The sequence below is a fragment of the Poecilia formosa genome, unplaced genomic scaffold (assembly GCF_000485575.1).
Source record: "Poecilia formosa unplaced genomic scaffold, Poecilia_formosa-5.1.2 Scaffold1, whole genome shotgun sequence".
Classification (NCBI taxonomy): Eukaryota; Metazoa; Chordata; class Actinopteri; order Cyprinodontiformes; family Poeciliidae; genus Poecilia; species Poecilia formosa.
The window spans coordinates 2,159,496-2,179,758 of record NW_006799940.1 but is presented as its reverse complement, the minus strand read 5'-3'; the positions used below and the strand labels follow the sequence as shown (position 1 = coordinate 2,179,758).

Sequence of the window (20,263 nt, the reverse complement as noted above, 5' to 3'; positions counted from 1 at the left end):
TAAATTAACATCTACAAAGTGGGGCATACATTTGTTTTTTTTTCCTGCAGCTACAGCTGTAAGTCTTTTGGGTATTCTCCACCAACTTTGCACATCTCTGCCAGCTAATATATTTACTCATTCTTCCTCACAGAATATCTTACAATAAAATAAGATTTGATTGTGTCCTTAAACAGTACTGTTCAAGTGATGCTGCAAATTTTCAGTTGCGTATAGGTCTAAGCAACAAGGCAATTCAAAGTGTTTATTTTTTTTAAATAAAGAAGAAGAAGAAAAAAACAAGCAAAACATTAAATTGCAGTAAAATAAAAGAAATAGATGGCAGGTTAAAAATAGAATACAGTTTATGACGTTCCAGTTGTTATTAATGAAAGGCAGCTCTAAATAAATGGGTCTTTAGCCCTTTTTTTTAAGGAACTCTGTTTTTCAGCAGTTTTGCAGTAAAATTTCCACCATGCCACTTAAATTACAACTCGTCTAATATTTATTTTAACTGATATTAATCTTCAGCAAAGTCAGTCATGAAGTGACAGACACTTAAAACATCATCAGCTACTATTTTATTCTATGTGCTGTATTTCAATATTTGAAACAAAAAGTGCATAACCTAAAGAAAAGCATAATTGGAGCTCTTATTGATCTGCCATCTAGTTGTCATTAGAGGAACTGCATGGGGATGCACTTTCCTACTGTTTACACACACACTCATACATAATATATGTACAACAGACACGTATATGTTACCCTCTCATGTGGATTTCCACACATTCACTCCCCACTCTCCCCACAGCCTTAGGCTGATTCTGTCAGTTCCCGTTCCACTTAATACACACACACACTAAAGCCCACAGTGGTGAACACACACAGAGAACAAAAACCCACACACACGTCCACGCACACGCACTTGTGTGTTTGCGTTACGATGTTATGGTTCATTATAAATGAGGAGGATGTGTCAAAGGGAGACGTACATTCAGAGAAAGATAGTCGGTCTGTGAGGCCATCTTTTACGTACACACACACACACACACGCAGTCTGACATTCGCTCACTTACAATCACACGTGCACGTGTGCCACCTGTACACACAGTGACAGACAGGCAGCCAGATGCATCCACGCACACCTCCACTGACACCAGTGATTTGTAGCTCCAGCTGAATGAATGACTGGCTGATGCCACAGACTTATAGGTTAACACAGTGTGCATGTGTCAGGGTGTGTTTCAGTCGTGTAAGGTCATTTAATGTGAGAAATGAATGGAACATGTTGACATGGTAACACACACACCCACCCACACACACACACACACACACACAGTCGCTGAAACTGTGAAAGTTGTTATAACTGGAAAACCGATTTCTGCAAAGGAAATAAGGTTGAATATATGGAAGAAAAAAATCAATTAAGCTACTTTTGAACTTTTTTTGTTGTTTTTTGTAATCCCTCCTTCGAAACTAGTAAACTTTTCAATGATTTATCTATTGGGTGAGGAACTGCCTTGAGGCAATATGCTCCAAACAAGGTCGAGGCTGCCTATAGTGATGTTTTGCTGGAAAGACTTAAACTGTACTTGTGCAGCTTGTTTTTCAGATTTTATGGACAAATCATAGCCAGTCATAGTCATGGTGTGCATCTCATTTGTAGTAAACTTGATGATTTGTGATATTCACAAGGAAATTTGTATATTTCTTCCTTTGAAAGAATATCAAGTATAAAATAATAAAAACTGATTGACGTGACAAGTTCCTCCAATTATGGATTCAGTTTGATTTAAGGCAGAAACTTTGGTAAAGTTTTACTACATTATTGTTTTGGTATTAAAGCAAATTAAACAGACAATTTCTAAAACTTGATCTTTCTAAAATATAAGATTTATCTTTTTTTTTTTTTTTTTTTTTTTTTTAAGGACTGCACCCACCATACTACTGGCCACCACTGTGACACCTGCCTACCTGGTTACTACGGCAACGCCACCCATGGGACACCTCAGGACTGTCAGCCATGTGCCTGCCCACTTAATCTTCCCAGCAACAAGTAGGTTCTGGAGAACCAGGGGTTAATAATGTGACCAGCCTGTCTGTGCTGTCTCTTCTCTGCTTCTCTGTTGTTGTTGGGTTTTTTTTTAATATTTCTCTTCATAATCTCCAATCGTGACATAAAGACTTCATCATCCTGGGTAGGAATATAATTGTAGTGACATTATAGTAAAAATATCATCACCACAGGAAGAGTGGAGCAGTGTATGACGAGAAGCATCATCGCTGTGGGAGTAAATGTCATCATCATTAGAATTGTCAGAATGCATCCACAAAACGAAATGCAAAATACATTCAAAAAAAAAAAAAATTGATAATACTTTGAGAAGCCAGTCACATTGTCCTCCTGCTGTCTTAAATTACAGTACCTTGTATCATATTGGCAACTGTCTAATTTAACAACTTGGAACACAGATGAAAAGATGTGTGCATTTACACGCTCGTCAAAAACCGGCATATTTTCTTGCATGGTAAAAAATGAACCTCTGGTTGGAACAAAGTTGTGTTCTTAAAGCATCTTTGTGGATGCCAGCATCAGCTTAGTTTAATTGAGAGGAATGAATTCAAGCTTAATTTGAAAATTCCTCATAAAAAAAGAATTTGACCTCAACAGTTATTCATAGGTGCTGGAGACATTTATAAGGTTAGGTATTTGGTTTTGCGGTTCATAAAAGAAGCAGGCAGATGCTTCAAATTATTGAAATGCTGTTCTGTTGGGCAAATTAAGTCAAAAATCTTATTTATATAGCACATTTCACAGACTTATGCATCACAAAGTGCTCCGCAAAGAAAAAAATCATTAAAACAAGAAACACACTGAGCAAAGGTTTGTGAATAAAAATGTCTGTGGTTGTTAAGCATACAACCTCAGAGTCACAGTTTTTTGTCTCACTGCCTAAGTTTGAAACTCACAAACGCGTTTCTCAACCATTTTCTGGAAATAAGTTGATGTTTTTCTGTGTGTGGAAAACAAGCAGTTTCATAGACTTCCTGATCTTAAAATCACAATTGACAGGGCCTGCTCCGTTACCTAGCAACCCCAGCCTAGCCCAGCCTCTCACCTAATTATCCAAGCGGAGCTCTAGTGCATTTCAGCTGGTCTTACTGCTGCTGTACAATGGCCGCTGGAAGATACAAGTGTTTTGTTGTTGACTTACCATCCAGAAACAGCTGCTGCCTCCTAGATGGTTGTGAAGGAGGTTCCAGTTCTTCTGTTTCTGGGTCTGACTCATAGTCAAACATGCACTGTTGTATAATTGTGATTCTGTTTACAGCTATTTTGAAATATATATATTGAGAGTGTAAACGCTGAGTTGGATGGCATGGCCAGCAAAGATTTACTTGGATTTAAAGTGACAAGAGGCCCTAAAATCTCATTATCTGAGAATGACTTTGTGCAAAAAAATGTAATGAACATGTTTTCTATTGGCCATAGAGGACCCATAATAGGTGCCCTTTGAAAGTAATCCTCAAATGCACAGGAAGCCAGTGCAGGGAGGTAAGAAGAGGAGTTTTGTGCACTCTTCTGTTAGTTTTAGTCAACACTGCATCATTCTTCACAGAGCCGGGGAGGTTTTATTCAAACAGGTGAAACGACCATTACAATAGTCTGAACAGAAGGAATAACCATCAATAACTCAGTCTCACAAATGGTCTCAACATTGAAATGTTTCTCAAATGATTAAAACAATTAAGAACAAGCATTTTACTGTGATTGTGAAAAGACAAGATTTGATTTGAGAGACTACTTTTCAGAGTACCAGCTAAAAAAAGGAGATTAAATAATTGTTTTTGTACTTTATTTCTGTTTGCATTTAACATTCAATTTAAACATTATCGTATAGACATTTAATGAGGGATGTTCTTCTGTGTTAGACTACACGTCCCCGTTTTATCTTTTTCCTTTTTCTTTTGTTTATGTTAGAGTTTGAACTTGGAGTTTACCTCCCAAATTGAAGATTTAAACTTTGGTGGGTGTTCCAGTTAACTTTTGTAATTTGTAATCCTATAATTTTCATGTTTGCAGATGTTAACAGTATTAGAGAAACAAACTATTTTAGGTTGTGCAATGTAAATTTGGCACAAATCAGTCTTTCTGACATGCACAAAGTCAATACAAGTAAAACAATATCAATTGTGGTTTTAAATGTGGCTACTGGGAAAACAGCCTACCAATCAAAGGCAATATTAACTTTCTTTGCTGTTTGAATAATGAGTGGCGGTAAACACAAGAAACAAGCGTCTCTTTCGGATCTCAGCAAAACGGACACACACATCCCCACAGACAGACACTATTAGCAGCAGCTGAGAATTTTCTTGCAGCATATGACGCGTCATTTCCACGATGCTACGAGCTAAAGAAAGACACAACTGACTGTTCCTCTTCCGTTAATAATAGTGTGAGGTGCTATGCCTTCCAGTCCCTTAAAAATAGCCACCCAGCCTCGTCTGTTCACTGACACGAGTTACTCAAAGAATAGTTGAATATTTTTCACCTAAGCTTTCATGAGCATCTGATAAAATACTGTTGCTGTTCTGTGATCAGTAGAAATAACTTTAGGCTTCAGGAATCAGCTTTATTTGTTTCCTCCAATGTAATAGGTGTTTTAGGTGTTTACATTAAAATTGCTGAACACATTTTTTGCCATTCATAAATGTCACTGTCCCAACACTGTCCGCACATCAGTTCACTAGCTTCCTAGTTTTATATGAATTGAACTTATAGATGATAACACAATTTGTTTTCTGAGGACTCACAACACTCACAACAAGTACCACTAGTTGTGAGTGTCAAAGTTTGAAAACCCTGGTGGTGGTGGCAGCATCATGCTATGAGGATGCGATGTGTTTTTCTCTTACTAGTCCTAATAATGTAACTCATTGTCTTGGTTTACCTTATGACATCCAAATAAGCATTGAATTGTATTTCATAGCACAAAAAAATGGGAAAAACGTTTGCAAGAAGTTGCTGACATTTGAATACAATTCAAGGTTAACAGATACAAAACAGAATCCTGTCAAGTCTTTTTGTATTTTTCTTTTAACTATTACCTCAAAAATGCTGGTATTTAACACAGAGCAGGCACAATGATAATGCATGCCTAGCTGATATAGTGAGAAATATAGTTTTGTGAAATTGGTCATCTATATAAAGAATCTGATTTTTATATAAAGACTTGGATTTTGTTATGGTTTATGCAGGTACATTTGCCAAGAGAGCTTATCTGAAACTCGGTGAGCAGCTCGTAATGAGCCAGCTCGTCATCTAGTGAGTCAGTCTGGAGCCTGGAACCCAAGCCAGCTGAACTATCTTTAGTTTATGGAAGTGGGAGGGAGACGGAGCAGGGGGCAACCGACTATCACGTTACTTTGGTTCCCTGTCTCTTAGTTCGTTTAGGCAATAGTTTGTAGTGAGGCCAGTGTTTTAAATGTTCAGATGTAGTCCTTGTTTTGCAGTTTGTAAGGAATAAATGCTTGTTATGTGCGAGAGCAGAACAAAAGGAACTACAAAGTGAAAGCAGGGACGCAGGTGTGTCAGCGAGGTGACAAGCAATGGCCTTAACTCGCCTTTCTCTTCTCTTCCTCCTCTTCCACCTGCCTCTCCCCACTTTGGAACAACGCTATCGACTTCAACAACAACTTCAACAACAATTACGCCACCGTGGAAACCACAACAGCTTCAGCCCCACATGCCACCTTGGTGACAAAGGAGAGCTGCTCTGTGACCGGTGTCGGCCTGGATATACAGGGCCGAGATGCGACAGGTAAAACACATTTTACACTCAAAACATGCCATCGTTAAATTATTAAATGGGAAAAAAATATCATCTTTTGCAACTTAGCTATCATTAACCTGTTATCTGGATCAACTAGATACCCGTTAAGTTTTAAGATCTAACTGAATTCATTAAAAGATATGCAGCAAAATGGAAGCTGTTACTCTTTTCAGTTCAGAAACGGTCAATTTGGGCAGGAATTCAATCTGGTAGTGAGGTGTTGCAAAATGAAAATGGAATGTGCTGTTCATTAACTGTATTCAGGACTTTGTCTCATTGTCCATCCGGCTGTCTACCCATTGCACATTTTATTACTGTAGTTGAGTGACATGTCTGTACCATTAGCTGCTGGCTTTTTAAGCAGCTCAACACTAATGAGAAGTCTCTCTCATTGGATGGTATTCTTGTTAAAATGTCAGGCTGGACTGTCATGTGATGATGGAGTCAGTGTACATGGTCTCTTTTTGCTTTTTGAGTATCAAACTGAGGAAATCAGACAAAGAAAAGAACCTGTTTACGTCGTTTTAAACAATTTTGTGATAAGATTTTAAAAATGAAAAAGCAAAAAAAAAAAAAAAAAAAAAAAGGACTGCAACCTCTCAGACCTAAGCTAAAACCTTGGTAAATTATCATTTTGTTCTGGGTCAAATAATCCAGAGATTTGTTTCCCCCTCTTCTAAACCAACATATTTTGATCTGCCATACCTCTGTCCTGGATTGAATATCAGGATGTAACACCTGTTAACAGCTAGCATCCTTACTACTGAGCGTTAAGCCTGAAATCAACAATTATATTTGACAATTCAAATGTTTTTGTTTCCATCCTGCTCTTGAAAAATGTTCTATCATCAGTCTCTAAAAAGTTGTGTTCAACACAGATGATATTTGGACAGATTCCAGAGAACATGTTTATTCTGTAATAACGGTTTATATGAGTTCATCAAGAGGTCATCCTTAGATCCTTTGGTCTAACAGTCTTTAAAGTAATACTTTTTCAGTTGGTCAGTGACTGAATGTCTGCTTCAACCTGACTGCACAAACCATCATGCAGCTTACCCACTATTTAAAATAACCCCCCATTTGCTGTGTATAGTGTCTGCAGTCTTTGCTTTCCCTTTTATAGCCTTCCTAATTCAAATGAATGCACTCCATGTTGCCCACCATCAGACAGGGAGATTGGATTCTTAAGTTTATTACTAGAACTAAAGCTGTGATTTCTTGGGAATCCTTGTATGCCCATCCACCTGCCAGGATTTTTCTGTTTTTTATCACTGAAGTGTACATTTCTGAGGTTTTTCAGAAGTAGTTATTATTCAATGTGTCTGTTTCCATATTAACCTAAGAAGATGAAACATTTTCATAAGCTGGGTAAATGTGATGCGTCACTGTTGCTGATTATTGCCTGACTTAATCTCCAACATTGTGAATGTTGAGCCTGAATCTCTGTGTTCTGTAAAACTACAGCTGCAAATACCCAGGCTGTTTATATTTGGTGCCACATAGTCTGCATGCTTCGCCTTGCCATGCTGCCCAGTGCAGAATTTCTCTGTCCATCTTTTAGTCTTTTTATAAACCTCATTTGTTGCTGAGTGGCACTCTGACTCTCTCCATTTTTATCCTTTGCCACAACGTTTCCATCCAGCATACAGCCAATATGATCTAGTACTGACATAAGGCCAATCTAATATATTCCTCTTCAATGCCAAGTTTGTCTACATAAATTTTTATGTTCTCTATAGGAGCTGTTAAATGAAATATTACTAACTAATAGCAGTATAAGGAGGTAATCAGCAGTTGTTGTTTTTGTTCTACTAGTCTGATTGATACCTTCCACCTGCTATTCTGCTTCATTATCTGTGCTGTTTTTGTTATTGTTTGTGGTAATTAATTGTAATATGGCAATTTGTCTGTATTATGGGCTGTAGCAAAATGGCCACTCTATTCATCCCATGCTAATAGACTATCCACTCACTGCTAAGTGGTTCTGCTTTTCAATTTTCTGTCCATAAACATCCATTTAAAACAGAGCCCCTGCAAGCCCCAGCATATTGTATGCTAAAACACTCCGAGAGTCATAAGCTGCTTTTCAGGGTCTGGCAAGAATCTAAATGCTCCTGCTCATGAGGTATTTCAATTAGTACAAATGAATTTGGTCTGACCCAGTGCCAAGTAGCTGTTGATAACACAGCTACTTTTGCTAATGTTTGTGATTATATTTGCAGCTTATTATTTAACTAACTGCTTTTAAAAATGTGAGTGATAACTGGAAAGGGAAACATTCATCTCCTTTGCTCCTCTTAATAACACAAATAAGATATATCTATATAGTGTATGGTATTGAATCAAGTTCTCGATTCACTAAACAGTCGTCTTCCAACTATAAACAAACAAGATGTCCTACTTTATCCTAAAGTGTTGGTGGTTCCTGCCTGGGTTATTCCTAAAGATCTGACCAAAATAATTTCATCTGTTAATGACAGTTTGGCTCCGATAGTTCAAGTTTTAGAAACAATATAGTTGCAATAAGCATAAAGTGCAATTCCAGTACTTGAGCGAAGAAGCTGATTACTAAAATTAGGGCCCAGAGTTTTGCCTGTTGCCAAAGAAAGGGATTTCCAGTTCCAACAATAGCCCTTTGCAAACCTCCTTATATGACAGCCATGCGAGTGCGCAGGGAAACTGATGACTGATACACAGCAGAGATATTTGTTTTTGACGAATTTCGATGATTAAAATTACATGAATTGGTTGCAGGCATTTTTCAAAGTAAAACATCCCTAAAATGGTCAAAAATATTCCACTTAGCATTTTGTTAAATGTTAAATGACCCATTTAAAATAGTTAATTTTTCTAGTTTCGTGTTTGTACTGCCCTTTTTATTTTTTATTTGCCACTCTGATGGACACAAACAGGCGTTTAATTTCCTCTGTACCTTCACTACACATTGCAGCTAGACATGGATACCCACTTAATCAACGTACTGATATAATTCAATTGAAGAGAACAGAGCAAAATGTGGGAATTCATATCACAAAAAAGACTCCAAACAAACACATGCACTTCACCTCATGGTCCGTCCTCCTCGAAAAATTTGATTGATTCCAGTCGAGTTTGCCACTTGATTGGGAAGATGTACTTCTGACACGGCACACACTAAACACACTAAACACTCGCATGTAGACACACTCCGGCAACATGCGTACACACACACACACACACACACACACACAAACTAATAAACCAGTTCTATTGAGTACCAAGGAGGGTCAGTGGTAATAACGGTTTGCTCCTCTTGACTCTTTCTCTCTCTCTGTTCTTTCTTTTCCCTCTTCTCTGAATTCAATTCTCTTTTCAATGCGAAGACCTTTCCTCCCCTCTCCTTCTCACTTGCCTTTCTCTCACTCTCACTTTGCTGCCTTTCTCTATCCTTCTTCCTCTTCTTTCATCTTGATTCCCCTTTTCAACATGTAGAGCTTTATTTCAGCGAAGGCTCTTTATTTGGTTTTAGTGGCTCTTGTCCCTGCGGTGCACTCTAAGGTTAATACGTTTTCCCACATCTGAAGATCCTCTGATTATTATTCATATGAAGAACCTGGAAAAGCAAAACATAAAATCTTGTTCTGGTTTGACAATAAACACCTTTTCTTTTTTCTTTAGATCAAAAGTCCTAACATTTTACTTGTGATATTTTTGTTTTTATTTTCTTTCTTTGACAGATGCCAAAAAGATTTATTTTACAAAAACAACTTTACAGAATTAGATTCTAATTTCACACTTGAGTGTCTTTGGTGTCTTTCTTGTTCTGGATGTGTCTCTGCTCTAACAAAGTAGATTCAAATGGCTGAATTAGCTCCTCTGCAGTTCATTATATTCTAGTACTTTGGACACCACCAAAGTAGAATGCTGTTTCTGTTTAGAAACAAAATTAAGCGACATGCATATTATTTTATTTAGAGTATTTTTGAGCATTTTTGTTCTTTAGTGAGAATTGCAGAGGTATCAACTTTTACAGAAGGAAAATCTCACTCTTCACAAATGACCACACACTAGAAAATGTGAAATGTCTTAATACAAATCTTGAAACAAATCAAGACAAGATCCATAGTTGGTTTTATCTTTTGCTGTAAGTAAATTTACTGTTGTGTCAAATAGTTTTTTCCAGGTGACATTCCTTGTGTCAAAAATTTTCTGACCTTGCAAGTATATCATAGATTTGCACATGATGGAGTCATCTGGAAGTTGCATTGCACTGAGATGAACAGAGGGAAAGGAAGGATGAGGGCAAACCAAATACCTCTCAGTATTATGAACTCATATTGTTTTCTGGGTTTTTGTCATTGCATTTCTAACCAGTTTAAGAGCCATAAAGGACTCAAAATCACATAGTAAGGATGAAAAACGTGGATAACATGGCAACATGGCAATAACCTTCTATGAATCCACGGAGTACAGGAGTTAGGAGAGAAAAAAAAAACAACAGACATCCTTGATTTCCAAACCACTCTCAAACTGGTTCCCTTATGTAAAACACCAGAAACTAAACTCTGAGCTTTCCGTTATCTCCGTAGAGAAACTCAACCTTTCGTTTGGTCTTGAGACGAAGACAAAAAATTGAGCCAAATAACCAGAGCTTGGATTTTTGTCAAACCACAACAGTGGCCACATTACTAGATATGAAGTCCTTTCAACCTCCACTCCACTCACTCCTGAACAAAAAACAACAAGACAAAAGCCGACTCTGAGCTCGGAGGGAGGATTTCACTTTTTTTCTGGTTGGGAACAACAGCTTCAGATCTCAAGGAGCACATTCTCCTCCCAGCTTCAAATCACTCATTTATAGTGTGGAATGAGTCAGAAAATCAGACGCCATTTAATGCCACTGATAAAAAAAAACAAGCACTGCAATGAGGCTTTTTACTGTGGTCAAGCTGAACTTCAGAGGTGCTGTTGCTTGGTTCCTTTCTAATGATAGTTGAATAAGAAGTCTTTTTTTTTTTTTTTTTTTTTTGAGACATGGATGTTCGTCACACTGACACAGCAACCCAAAGTAAACAATAATTTTGATGCTGTATACTAACTTTTCAAGCTGAAATCTAAAAGTAATTTTATGTTGTTAGATTCATAAGAGTGGCAGTCAATTTCATTGCAGACTTGAAAGCTTAGGAAAACTATATTTTCAAATGTAATTGCTACATAAAAGTGGAGAAAACTTGTGCTTTCAGGGAATATAGCAGCGCTGGTCCTTTCAATGGAAAAAGAAAAAAGAAAATAACAGGAAACTACCTGATTGCCACAACTTAGAAGCAACAAGTCGAACCGACAATTAGGTCTTGAGATATTTTAAATTGCTCTCACTTATTACATCACATCACTTCTCTCCTGTTGCTTACAGAAAAGGAAACGTACTTTTTTTTTCAATGTAAATTTTAAAGATGTTCTACACTTTATTATTGGACAAGCTATGTTTTTGCTGTGTGTGGCATCCAAAACAACAAGAACAATAGAAACCATCATTTGAACTGTACTTGAAAATTTATAATTTTCAATTTATCCTTTCATAGCAACGAAAATGCTTCACTAGCTGACAACCGATGCAAAGCAGGCATATTAGGCATTTGTGTTTGAGGTCATCCTATAAATATTTGAAATTCTACATGCTACAAACCCAAATTTCTGCTTTAGTAAAACAGAGGCAAAGCAGTAAAGACGGCATTTATTAGCTTGTTTGCCACTCTAATTGCAGCATCACTCACTTTATCTAACCAAAAGTAGCCAAACCCATTCTACCATTGAAGATTATTGATGTTTTATAGCTGGTTGTACTGAACCTCATTCATTCTTTCTGCCACCTAGCTGTTCCAATGGGTACTACGGCCAGCCTACTGTACCCGGAGGATCCTGCCAACCCTGCTCTTGCAATGGCAATCTGGACCTCTCCATACCCAATAGCTGCGATGCGATCACAGGCCAGTGTTTGAGGTGTCGTCAAGGTTACGATGGTGTGACTTGTGACAGCTGCGCTGAAGGCTACTATGGGGATGCCATGACATTAAAAAACTGCCAACGTAAGTATTCTTAGACCTAACAAATTGCATTGCGGGAATTGCATTTTAAATATATCGTTTGGGTACTATTCTCATCATATTTTGATTTATTTGGGCCAAGAACACAAAAAAATGTTAGAAACCTGATCATAGTGTTAGTGTAGCCCTGTGAAGGCTTTTAACTCAACTTTCCAATGTGGGAAATATTTTACAAAATCTACAGTGGAAGAGGTTTTGGTTGTAGTAATAACAAATTTCTTCAGTCTAAACATGGACTGAATCTCATTACAGGCATCTGTTAATGTAGGACATCACTGACAATTGGCTTATTAATATTGCACAATGAAATGTTCTGCCTGTATTTTCCCCAGTGGCATTGATTGTTGGACATGGGAAACAAGAAGGCATAGCATGGTTTTATGCAAAAGTGTGGTTACTTATAGAATTATCTCTTGTTACTATTTATTCTATGTAAACATTCTGCACATATGCACTGCTGCTAGGGAATATATGCAATTGCTACTCAAAAGTTGCAGGAATGACCCCACTAACAGGCTTAATCTCACACTACTCTATGCAGACACTCTGTCTGAGCTGATGATTAACAAGTCAGCTCAGACAGAGCTGACTTGTTAATCAAAGTCAGCTCTGACTTTGATTAACAAAGTCAGAGCATCCAATTGATGCTTTGCTGCATCAATTGGATGCAGCAAAGCATCCAATTGATGCTTTGCTGCATCAATTGGAAGGAGTCCAAGTTACTTACTGATTAATCCATATAATATTTATTTGACCACTTGGAGTAAGTCACTGTACTTTGAATTTTCAAATGTTCAGGGAAAAAAATCGAATTCAAAAGGTAATTAAACAGGAGTGCATCACAAGTGACACTCACACTTCAGTCAAATGCGCTGTATTTCCACACGTTGTCCATAAGACACGTTTCTCGACAAGCTAAAGAAACGGCATGGTCGAAATAAAAAGGACTGGAACAACTTAGAAGAAAGTCAAAAATGCATTTGAAGCTGAACATTTTTATCAAAACAGGCAGAGGTTGCTCACATTACCCGTCAGTTGTCTCATAATTGGAGAATATATTCTCCTTCACAGTGGGAATGTCCTGTTCTTACTGAATAATTAAAACAGTAAAATAGGGGTTTTTATGTGCATATTAAGTATTTATTATAAAATTCAAATCGGAAGTTAATTGGATTTGTATCACAGTTCTCTGCAAAAAAAAGTCTTTTTTTTCTTGCTTATTTTTAGTTCTGTCAAATGAAAAAGTGACTGCACAGTAATCACTAATTCTAATTCTCAGAGATCAAACCCCAGCACATTGACACTAAATGAGTGAATGTTAACATTCTGACTGAGCAGTTTGTCTTGATACTGTAAACCAGTTTTAAGATGCTTTTTAAAGAACCTCTAATCAGAAAGACACTTGCATGTTGTTAGAGACAGAAAATATAATTAGCATCAGATATTCTTCCTTTTTGTGTTTTTGCAAAGCGTGCCAGCAGTGTAGCTTTTGTATCTCAGCAGGGGTGTTGCACTGAAGAGCACTTTGTCCTTAAGAAACTTAGCTCAAATTATTTAAATGATACCTTTAATAGTCTCACTAAAACATCGAGTCGATGGTACACCATCTGGAGTGTGGTTGTGAGTGTGTGTCAAGTAGCAGCTGTGCCAGTAGGAGGTGTGATGTCGGAGCGGCCCGCCGACTGCCAGCTGTGCTTAAAAGTGAGAATAAGAAACTATACCTGGGAGAAAAAAGATAAAAAGGGAGGAGGGGGACAGCAAGGCAGAGAGAGGAGGCAGAAAATACAAATGTTCAGATGGCACTTCTTCACAAAGCTCTTCATTAAAGCTCGCTTTGTTGACAAAATCAGAAGCACGGGTAGCAAGACAGAAAGCTTACACCGAGAAACAGACAGACAGACAGAGTGATAAACAGACAGAAAAGTATGTCAGGGCTGCACAAAAGCAGCCAGACAGCCTGACAAACGTATTAATGTGCATTTGATAGTTCATTGTTCTGTAGTTGTTTCCCCTCTCCACCCACCTAAATGGATATTGATTAATCAGCCTGATCTATTGCTCTCCTTCAGTACTGATCAGCTGCTTGCGTCTTTGAGACGGAGGGTTATTGATCCTGTACGAATGACAGAAGACCACCAAGAATTATTAAAAGACAACAGCTCTCTCTCAGCCTGCTTCTCTCTACCCATCACTCCGAGTCTTAATGAATTTTATTGAGTGAAGCAGAAGAGTTCAGGCTGAGTCCATTTGGGTGCTATTAGAATGAGAAAATCCTTTTCATGCTTTTCATTCTTTGTACATCAGAGCTGTCGACGTTGTCCATTTTTGCTTACTCCAAACTGGGCGGATAATGGTTCAGTTTAAATCCCTTTGAAAAAGTAAAAGAAAAATGTTTGATATTTTGGAGTAAATCTGACTGCCAAGCAATTTGTCTGGTGAGTAAATTCAAAGAAATGAAGATCTTCAAGTATTTTTCACACAAGAAAAAAAAAAAATCATTTGAAAATTGTGGTGGATTGCTGTTATGTTCCCTATTCACTAGAAGTAAGTGGATCTGTTGTAACTCAATAATGCACACTAAAAGTTTTGGAAATGGTTTCAGCATTTAAGCTGAAAAAATAGGAAAGCTATTTTTTGTTTCTTAGTTTCTGACTGTCAAATGATGACTTTGACATTCAGATAGAAAAATATTACGCTCAATAATAAAAATGCCAACCTGTACTCAGATACAGGTTGTGTTCACCAGTCAAAATATAATATAGACAGACAGCAATTCACATGCAAATGTCAAATATTTTAGATACAGAAATACAGCATTTGTAACCATGTTAGTATGGAACACATGCATAATCCTGTACAGAATATTGTTAAATTACACATGCCCTTCACAAAGTTATTAATCAGATAATTTACAAGGTAAAAAAATTAAAACTATACTACTATGCCAAGTTGAAGACTATAAAAAGGGAATTTTTAAATAAGTGCAAAGGAAAGGGATCTAGGCTGTAAATATGAAGAAGGTAGTTCCAGTAGACTAATTGTGCCTGTATGGTTTTATATTTAGAGGTGATTTAAATAACATGAATATTTAGTACATTATTTTAAATGTTCATGCAGGAATGCTTTAGACACTTGGAAAAATACCTTAATCTTTTCATGCATAATGGTCACTACAGTGGACAGCTGTCTAAAAGCTATTTTCTTGTGCTTCTTGTGGATTTTTATGTTATAAATGCACGCAGACCACTGAAGTGGACACTAATGCATCATGAAATACACTATCAACTAATGGCCATCAGCTGCAAATGCAAGAAATTATTTTTGTTAACTCCAATATGGCCGACAAACGACCCGGTCCCTCTTTCTACTGCAGACGACTCTTGCAGGTAAAAAAAATATTGTGACATTAGATAACCCCTAAAGAACAATACTACTGATATATTTTTCAAAGAACAACTTTGTACTTGGAGAAAATTACAATTAATCACCTAAAAACAAAATATGTTTTATTTTTTATTTTTTTTACAAAAAAAATTTTCTTACCTTTTTTATGCCTTAAGAAAATAAAAAAAATGAAAAAAATCCTGACACAAAGGATCGTAATTCATGCATGAAAAGGTTGAAATAATAAAACATGACTTATCTAAAACTCGGTTTGTTTGAGATCACATTTTTGTTAATTAATTCAACACTGCATGTAAAAAAACCCCAATGAAAATAATACCATAATATAAAAAAAATATGAAAAAGTACATTTGAATAAGAATATCTTCAGTCCAGTTGACAGTGTAGCATACACAAATGATCAGCATTATTTCAATATATCTACATGTCAAATTCCACCACAGTTTGCACACACCATGCATCCTGCATATCTAATCCTGCACATACATACTAATGCAACACTCAAACATTTTGCTGCTATGTTCCAATATTAATATTACTTAATCTCAAACTACCTTATAGTAATTAAGATTCTCTGTCATGGCATGCCAGATGCTTAAAGCTGAAAGTGAAATTTACAGTTTGTGCTCTCTGATTAATTTGACTAATAATTATAAGACCACATGAAAGGACAAGCGGAGTCAGGAAGCAAATATTTACATCAAAACAAGATCCCATCAGAAGTTATGTACCTTGTCATGATGCAGCAGAACGTTGTCAGTTCCACATCCTTGATCCAGTACCCATCATTCACACTCATCAAAAACTCACTTTAAAGATGCAGTATGGCAGGACTAGTTGTTCCACAAAATCTCCTTCATCTCCTCACATTGAGACCACCTCAACAAACTTTTCAAAACCCCAGAATTCACAGAAAATAGTGTGAATGCAGCGTAAGAGTGGAGAAGAGGCCTGATTGTATCCAGACTGAAAGTGGTTTTGTAGGTCATGGAGAGAGAAGTAAAGCCCATTCTCCACGGGCTTGACCGGTTTTAACAAAGTCTGTTCTGGTCAGATTTGTCTGACCAGAACAGATGTGGGCCAGCAATGAATTTCTGTAAGACAAAACTAAATTTCTGGGTTTTATTTGAGTCAGCCAAGGTGGCACCCAGGTGAAAGTAGAGATTTAACATCATTTGGTGGTTTAACCTTAACTACTTGACATTTCTGACTGTTTGTCTTTAAGAAAAAATAAAACACTGAGTTTGAGTCCATCAAAACCACAACCTCATGGTCCTCCACTGCTGAGTGCCTCCGTAAATGACTTGCCCATATTCACACGGACAATAGTGAGGAACACACTGCTAATGGAAACACACACGACTTGGCTAGAGCCAAACCAGACATTAACCACTACAGGTGAGACATTACAATGGAGAAGGAACTTTAGTTTTTATCTTGTGTCAAGGGAGAACTAAAGACCTGGTAAAGAGTGACAGCACTAAACATAACATTCAGTCGATTGCAGCCATTAGAGGACTCTCATGTCTCTGGAACAGTGCTGCATGAAATTCACTTCCATTGTCGCCCATTTAATTTGTAATTTTACAAGTTTTAGAGTACCAAGACACATTCCCACACAGTCTTCGTCGTAAAGTCTAATTATCATACTCTGCATGACTTCTTGTTTTTTCAAACTTTGAGCTTAAATCCCAGCTGATGAAAAATCACACCTACATACGCCAATCAACCCCTCAGATACACAATTAAAAGCTCCAACATCACAGCTCCCATCTGCTGCAAAAGCCATTAAAAGCATAGATGAGTACACACACACAGGCACACACAAAAGAACACTATGTATACACTTTGTAATAAAATTCGTGCCACACACCATATCACACAGCAAGGACACACATGGGTACTAGTCTGTTGTGCCTCCTGCTGTTGCTTCATCTTAAATGAAGAGCAGGCAGAAGGACGAATGTGATTGTGTGTTTGGAAAGAAAAGCGTTAGCTCGCCACAAATGTCTGCAAATACATACCGATGCCCAGAAACACAAATACAGTCTTCCCAAGGACACGCATGCCCTCCCACGCATGTGTACCTATTCATCATTGATGAAAAGGTATACATGTGTGCACATAAACACAAACATATGCAGCAAAAAGTGCAGGTAGATGCTGGTCTATGTGTCTTACACTCCCCAGCGCCACCTTTTAAGCACCATCTGGACTCTATTGTGAGTCGCTATATTGTAAGCCTTGTTGTGGGATAAAATGTGACTTTCTCTTGTGTTATACATTTATTTTCAGTGTTTGCTCTCAAGATTTTTTTCAGCTTGGAAAACATTTTGTTCTGTTATTTAGTAATAAACCATCTGGCAGGTTAACAAAGATAGGTGCTTGTTGTGCATCTGCCTTACATTCTACATCTTAACAAATAAGTCTTACTTTATTAGCCTTCTTCTGCATAACCTTCCATGACTCTTTTGTTGATTAAGCCTATTTGGTTTCAAGTCAATGTTATTTTTAATTCTTCACCCAAGAAGTGATAATAAAATACAGGGGGACAGCAAAGGAACAGAAAAATATTGTCTGCATGTGTATTAGTAAATGCATGTAATATTTAGGCTATTTACTTCCAAAATGGTCAAAAATGTTTTGGTAAAAACAGCTTTTAAGAGATTTTGGAATTAGAACTAAAGATTCATGGATTCTGTAGACAATTGATTGTATTGAGGCAAATGTTAACATCAATATTTTTCTCATTGCTAGAGATAAAACCAATACATACAGCATGTGCCACCTCTACTGAATCTACTCCAGTGTTACTCAAATGTTACAGCACTAATAATGTGACTAAACCTTCTGTTATACTATGCCTACACTTTGTCTGCACTGGGAAAAACCAAAGCCAAAGGCTCCCACATACTTCTCGGACGCATCCTCTGTTTTGCTTTGACGGAGACAGAGAGAGCACCATACTTTTCTGCAGACGGCCTCCTCCATGGAAAAGGCTGTTGCGATTTCCATCAGGCTCCATCAGGAGGCAAATGCCTTTCTACGGACAAAATGATGCAATTTTCAAAACGCTTCTGCGTCAGTAAGAGCCGATTTCAGCACTTCATATGAAGAATGTGGAACCCTTAATACTGTGAGAGGAATCAGCCCAGAACTTATGTTGCTGTTTAATATTCATATATATATATTTTCTCTTTCATTTGCAGCCTGTCAGTGCCACACCAATGGTTCAGTATCAGAAGTTTGCAACAAGGAGAATGGTCAGTGCCAATGCCGAGAACATGTGATTGGACGGCAGTGCGATAAGTGCATGGTAAGCTTTCGTATTTCTTATATTTACTTGACCAATGCATTGGGAAAGAGATGCACTGATCATAGTTGTGGATACAAAACAGCATTCAAAATATTTTTCTAGCATTTCTCCTTTGAACAACCATTAATTATTTAAACCAGAGGTCACAAGTCTCTGTGTGAGAGGAATTTCTGTAAAACGAGGTTTCACTATTTTCAAAAGTAATAACGAGCTTGACAGTTCTGTAGCATTCTGTGTTAGCAATTTCCATAATTAGTTTGAGTAGCATTCTTAATATAGCAAAATGTGGTTGCTTACCTTAATTCCCAAGTTTTCAAAAGGCGGCCAAAAGTTTCAAGCCCAGTATGTTCCAACAGACAGACTGAAAGCTCAAGAGGATTAAAATAGATCGACTTTGCTTCTCTCCCATCAGCTGTCTTTTTATCTGCTGCCAGTCTCACTCAGACTGGACTGTTGCTTGAACAAACCAAAGAATGCATCAACATTTCACAGAAAATAATTTATTTTTAATTGCTTTCAACATTTCTTTGGTTCATCTGGAAGCCCATCGTTCATTAGTCTTCTGTTAGTAATGGTGGTTGCACTAAAGAGAGTTGTTACCATCATCTGGTGGTGCTTAGGAATGGAGTTCACTTATCAAAAAAAAAAGTACAATCACCTTCTCACTATTTGAAACTGCAAGTAATCCTGCATAAATTTATTTTTTAGTTGTTTTTCTTTCTTTTTTTCTGCAAAGCACTAGATATTTAGTCACGGAAACAGATGTTTGTAATTGTTTTGCTGTTGTATCTACACAGTTTTACCATCACCGACTTCTTACTTTAACAGCCTCAGACACAAACCTTTGTAGATATTTCTGCTGTAGTTTTTGCTGTTTCTATGATGGGTGCTGTGGAAATTGTGCTGCTTTTACTATTTAATTCTCTTTAGGTAATCCTCACTTCACTCTCTTGATTTTACTTTGACTCCTCGCTTATTGTCGTCAATCCTTTGCCCACCTTCCATCCATCAAACTGGCTTTTGATTGGTCCAGCCTAACTGCTGGTGGGATGCTGAGCTGCAGGAGTGTATGCCCTGTCGCTGCAGTCCTTATGGCTCCATCTCTCAGCGCTGCGACACAGAGGGCCGCTGCATCTGCCGCCCCGGCTTCATGGGCCGACGCTGTGACCTTCGTCGCCTAGATTACGAGAGGCGGGAGACACGGCGCCCCGTAGAGCGTGTTCCCCTGGAAACTGTGCAGCAGAGGTGGGGGGGAACCTCCCGCACAACAGGGGGTTGTCCCAGGGGAGCGTACAGACCTCAGACAGGGGTAACACACCCTGAATGTGGATGGCAGTGGATGTGTTTGAAGCAGCATGGGTGTTTCAGTTTTTAACTTGTGTGGAAAAATGAGCTGTAGAAATATGTGGACTAATCTTGTGGTAAAAAGCATTATTTTTAATAAATGTGTGACTTGATGGTAATGAACGCTTCCTGATTTCTAGTAGCTTAAACAGCATCTTTCCGTGTGCCGTGTGGTGTTAGTGTTTCTGTTCCTTGAACAATCTTAACCAGCGGTTTGCTTTGTTGTTTTAATTGCTAAAGCCACTTCGGTATGGAGATGGAAGACAAGAAAGCACATGTTAAGAGTGTAAAATTAGCATATT

The 20,263-nt window shown here is 37.7% G+C and overlaps 1 protein-coding gene across 7 annotated transcripts in view; it reads left to right on the top strand.

Annotated features, from left to right (window-relative positions):
* Positions 1-20,263, top strand: part of lama2 (laminin, alpha 2) — a 149,835-nt gene that overhangs the window by 69,712 nt on the left and 59,860 nt on the right. For 4 of the 7 annotated variants that reach the window (XM_007542962.2, XM_016668150.1, XM_016668157.1 and 1 more), the window contains exons 19-23: positions 1,908-2,035; positions 5,715-5,801; positions 11,667-11,878; positions 18,511-18,617; positions 19,651-19,926. In XM_007542962.2, coding sequence (XP_007543024.1) covers positions 1,908-2,035; positions 5,715-5,801; positions 11,667-11,878; positions 18,511-18,617; positions 19,651-19,926 — 810 coding nt within the window. The remainder of the gene's footprint in view (positions 1-1,907; positions 2,036-5,714; positions 5,802-11,666; positions 11,879-18,510; positions 18,618-19,650; positions 19,927-20,263) is intronic. The other 3 variants (XM_016668171.1, XM_016668177.1, XM_016668169.1) reach the window with 1 other exon arrangement.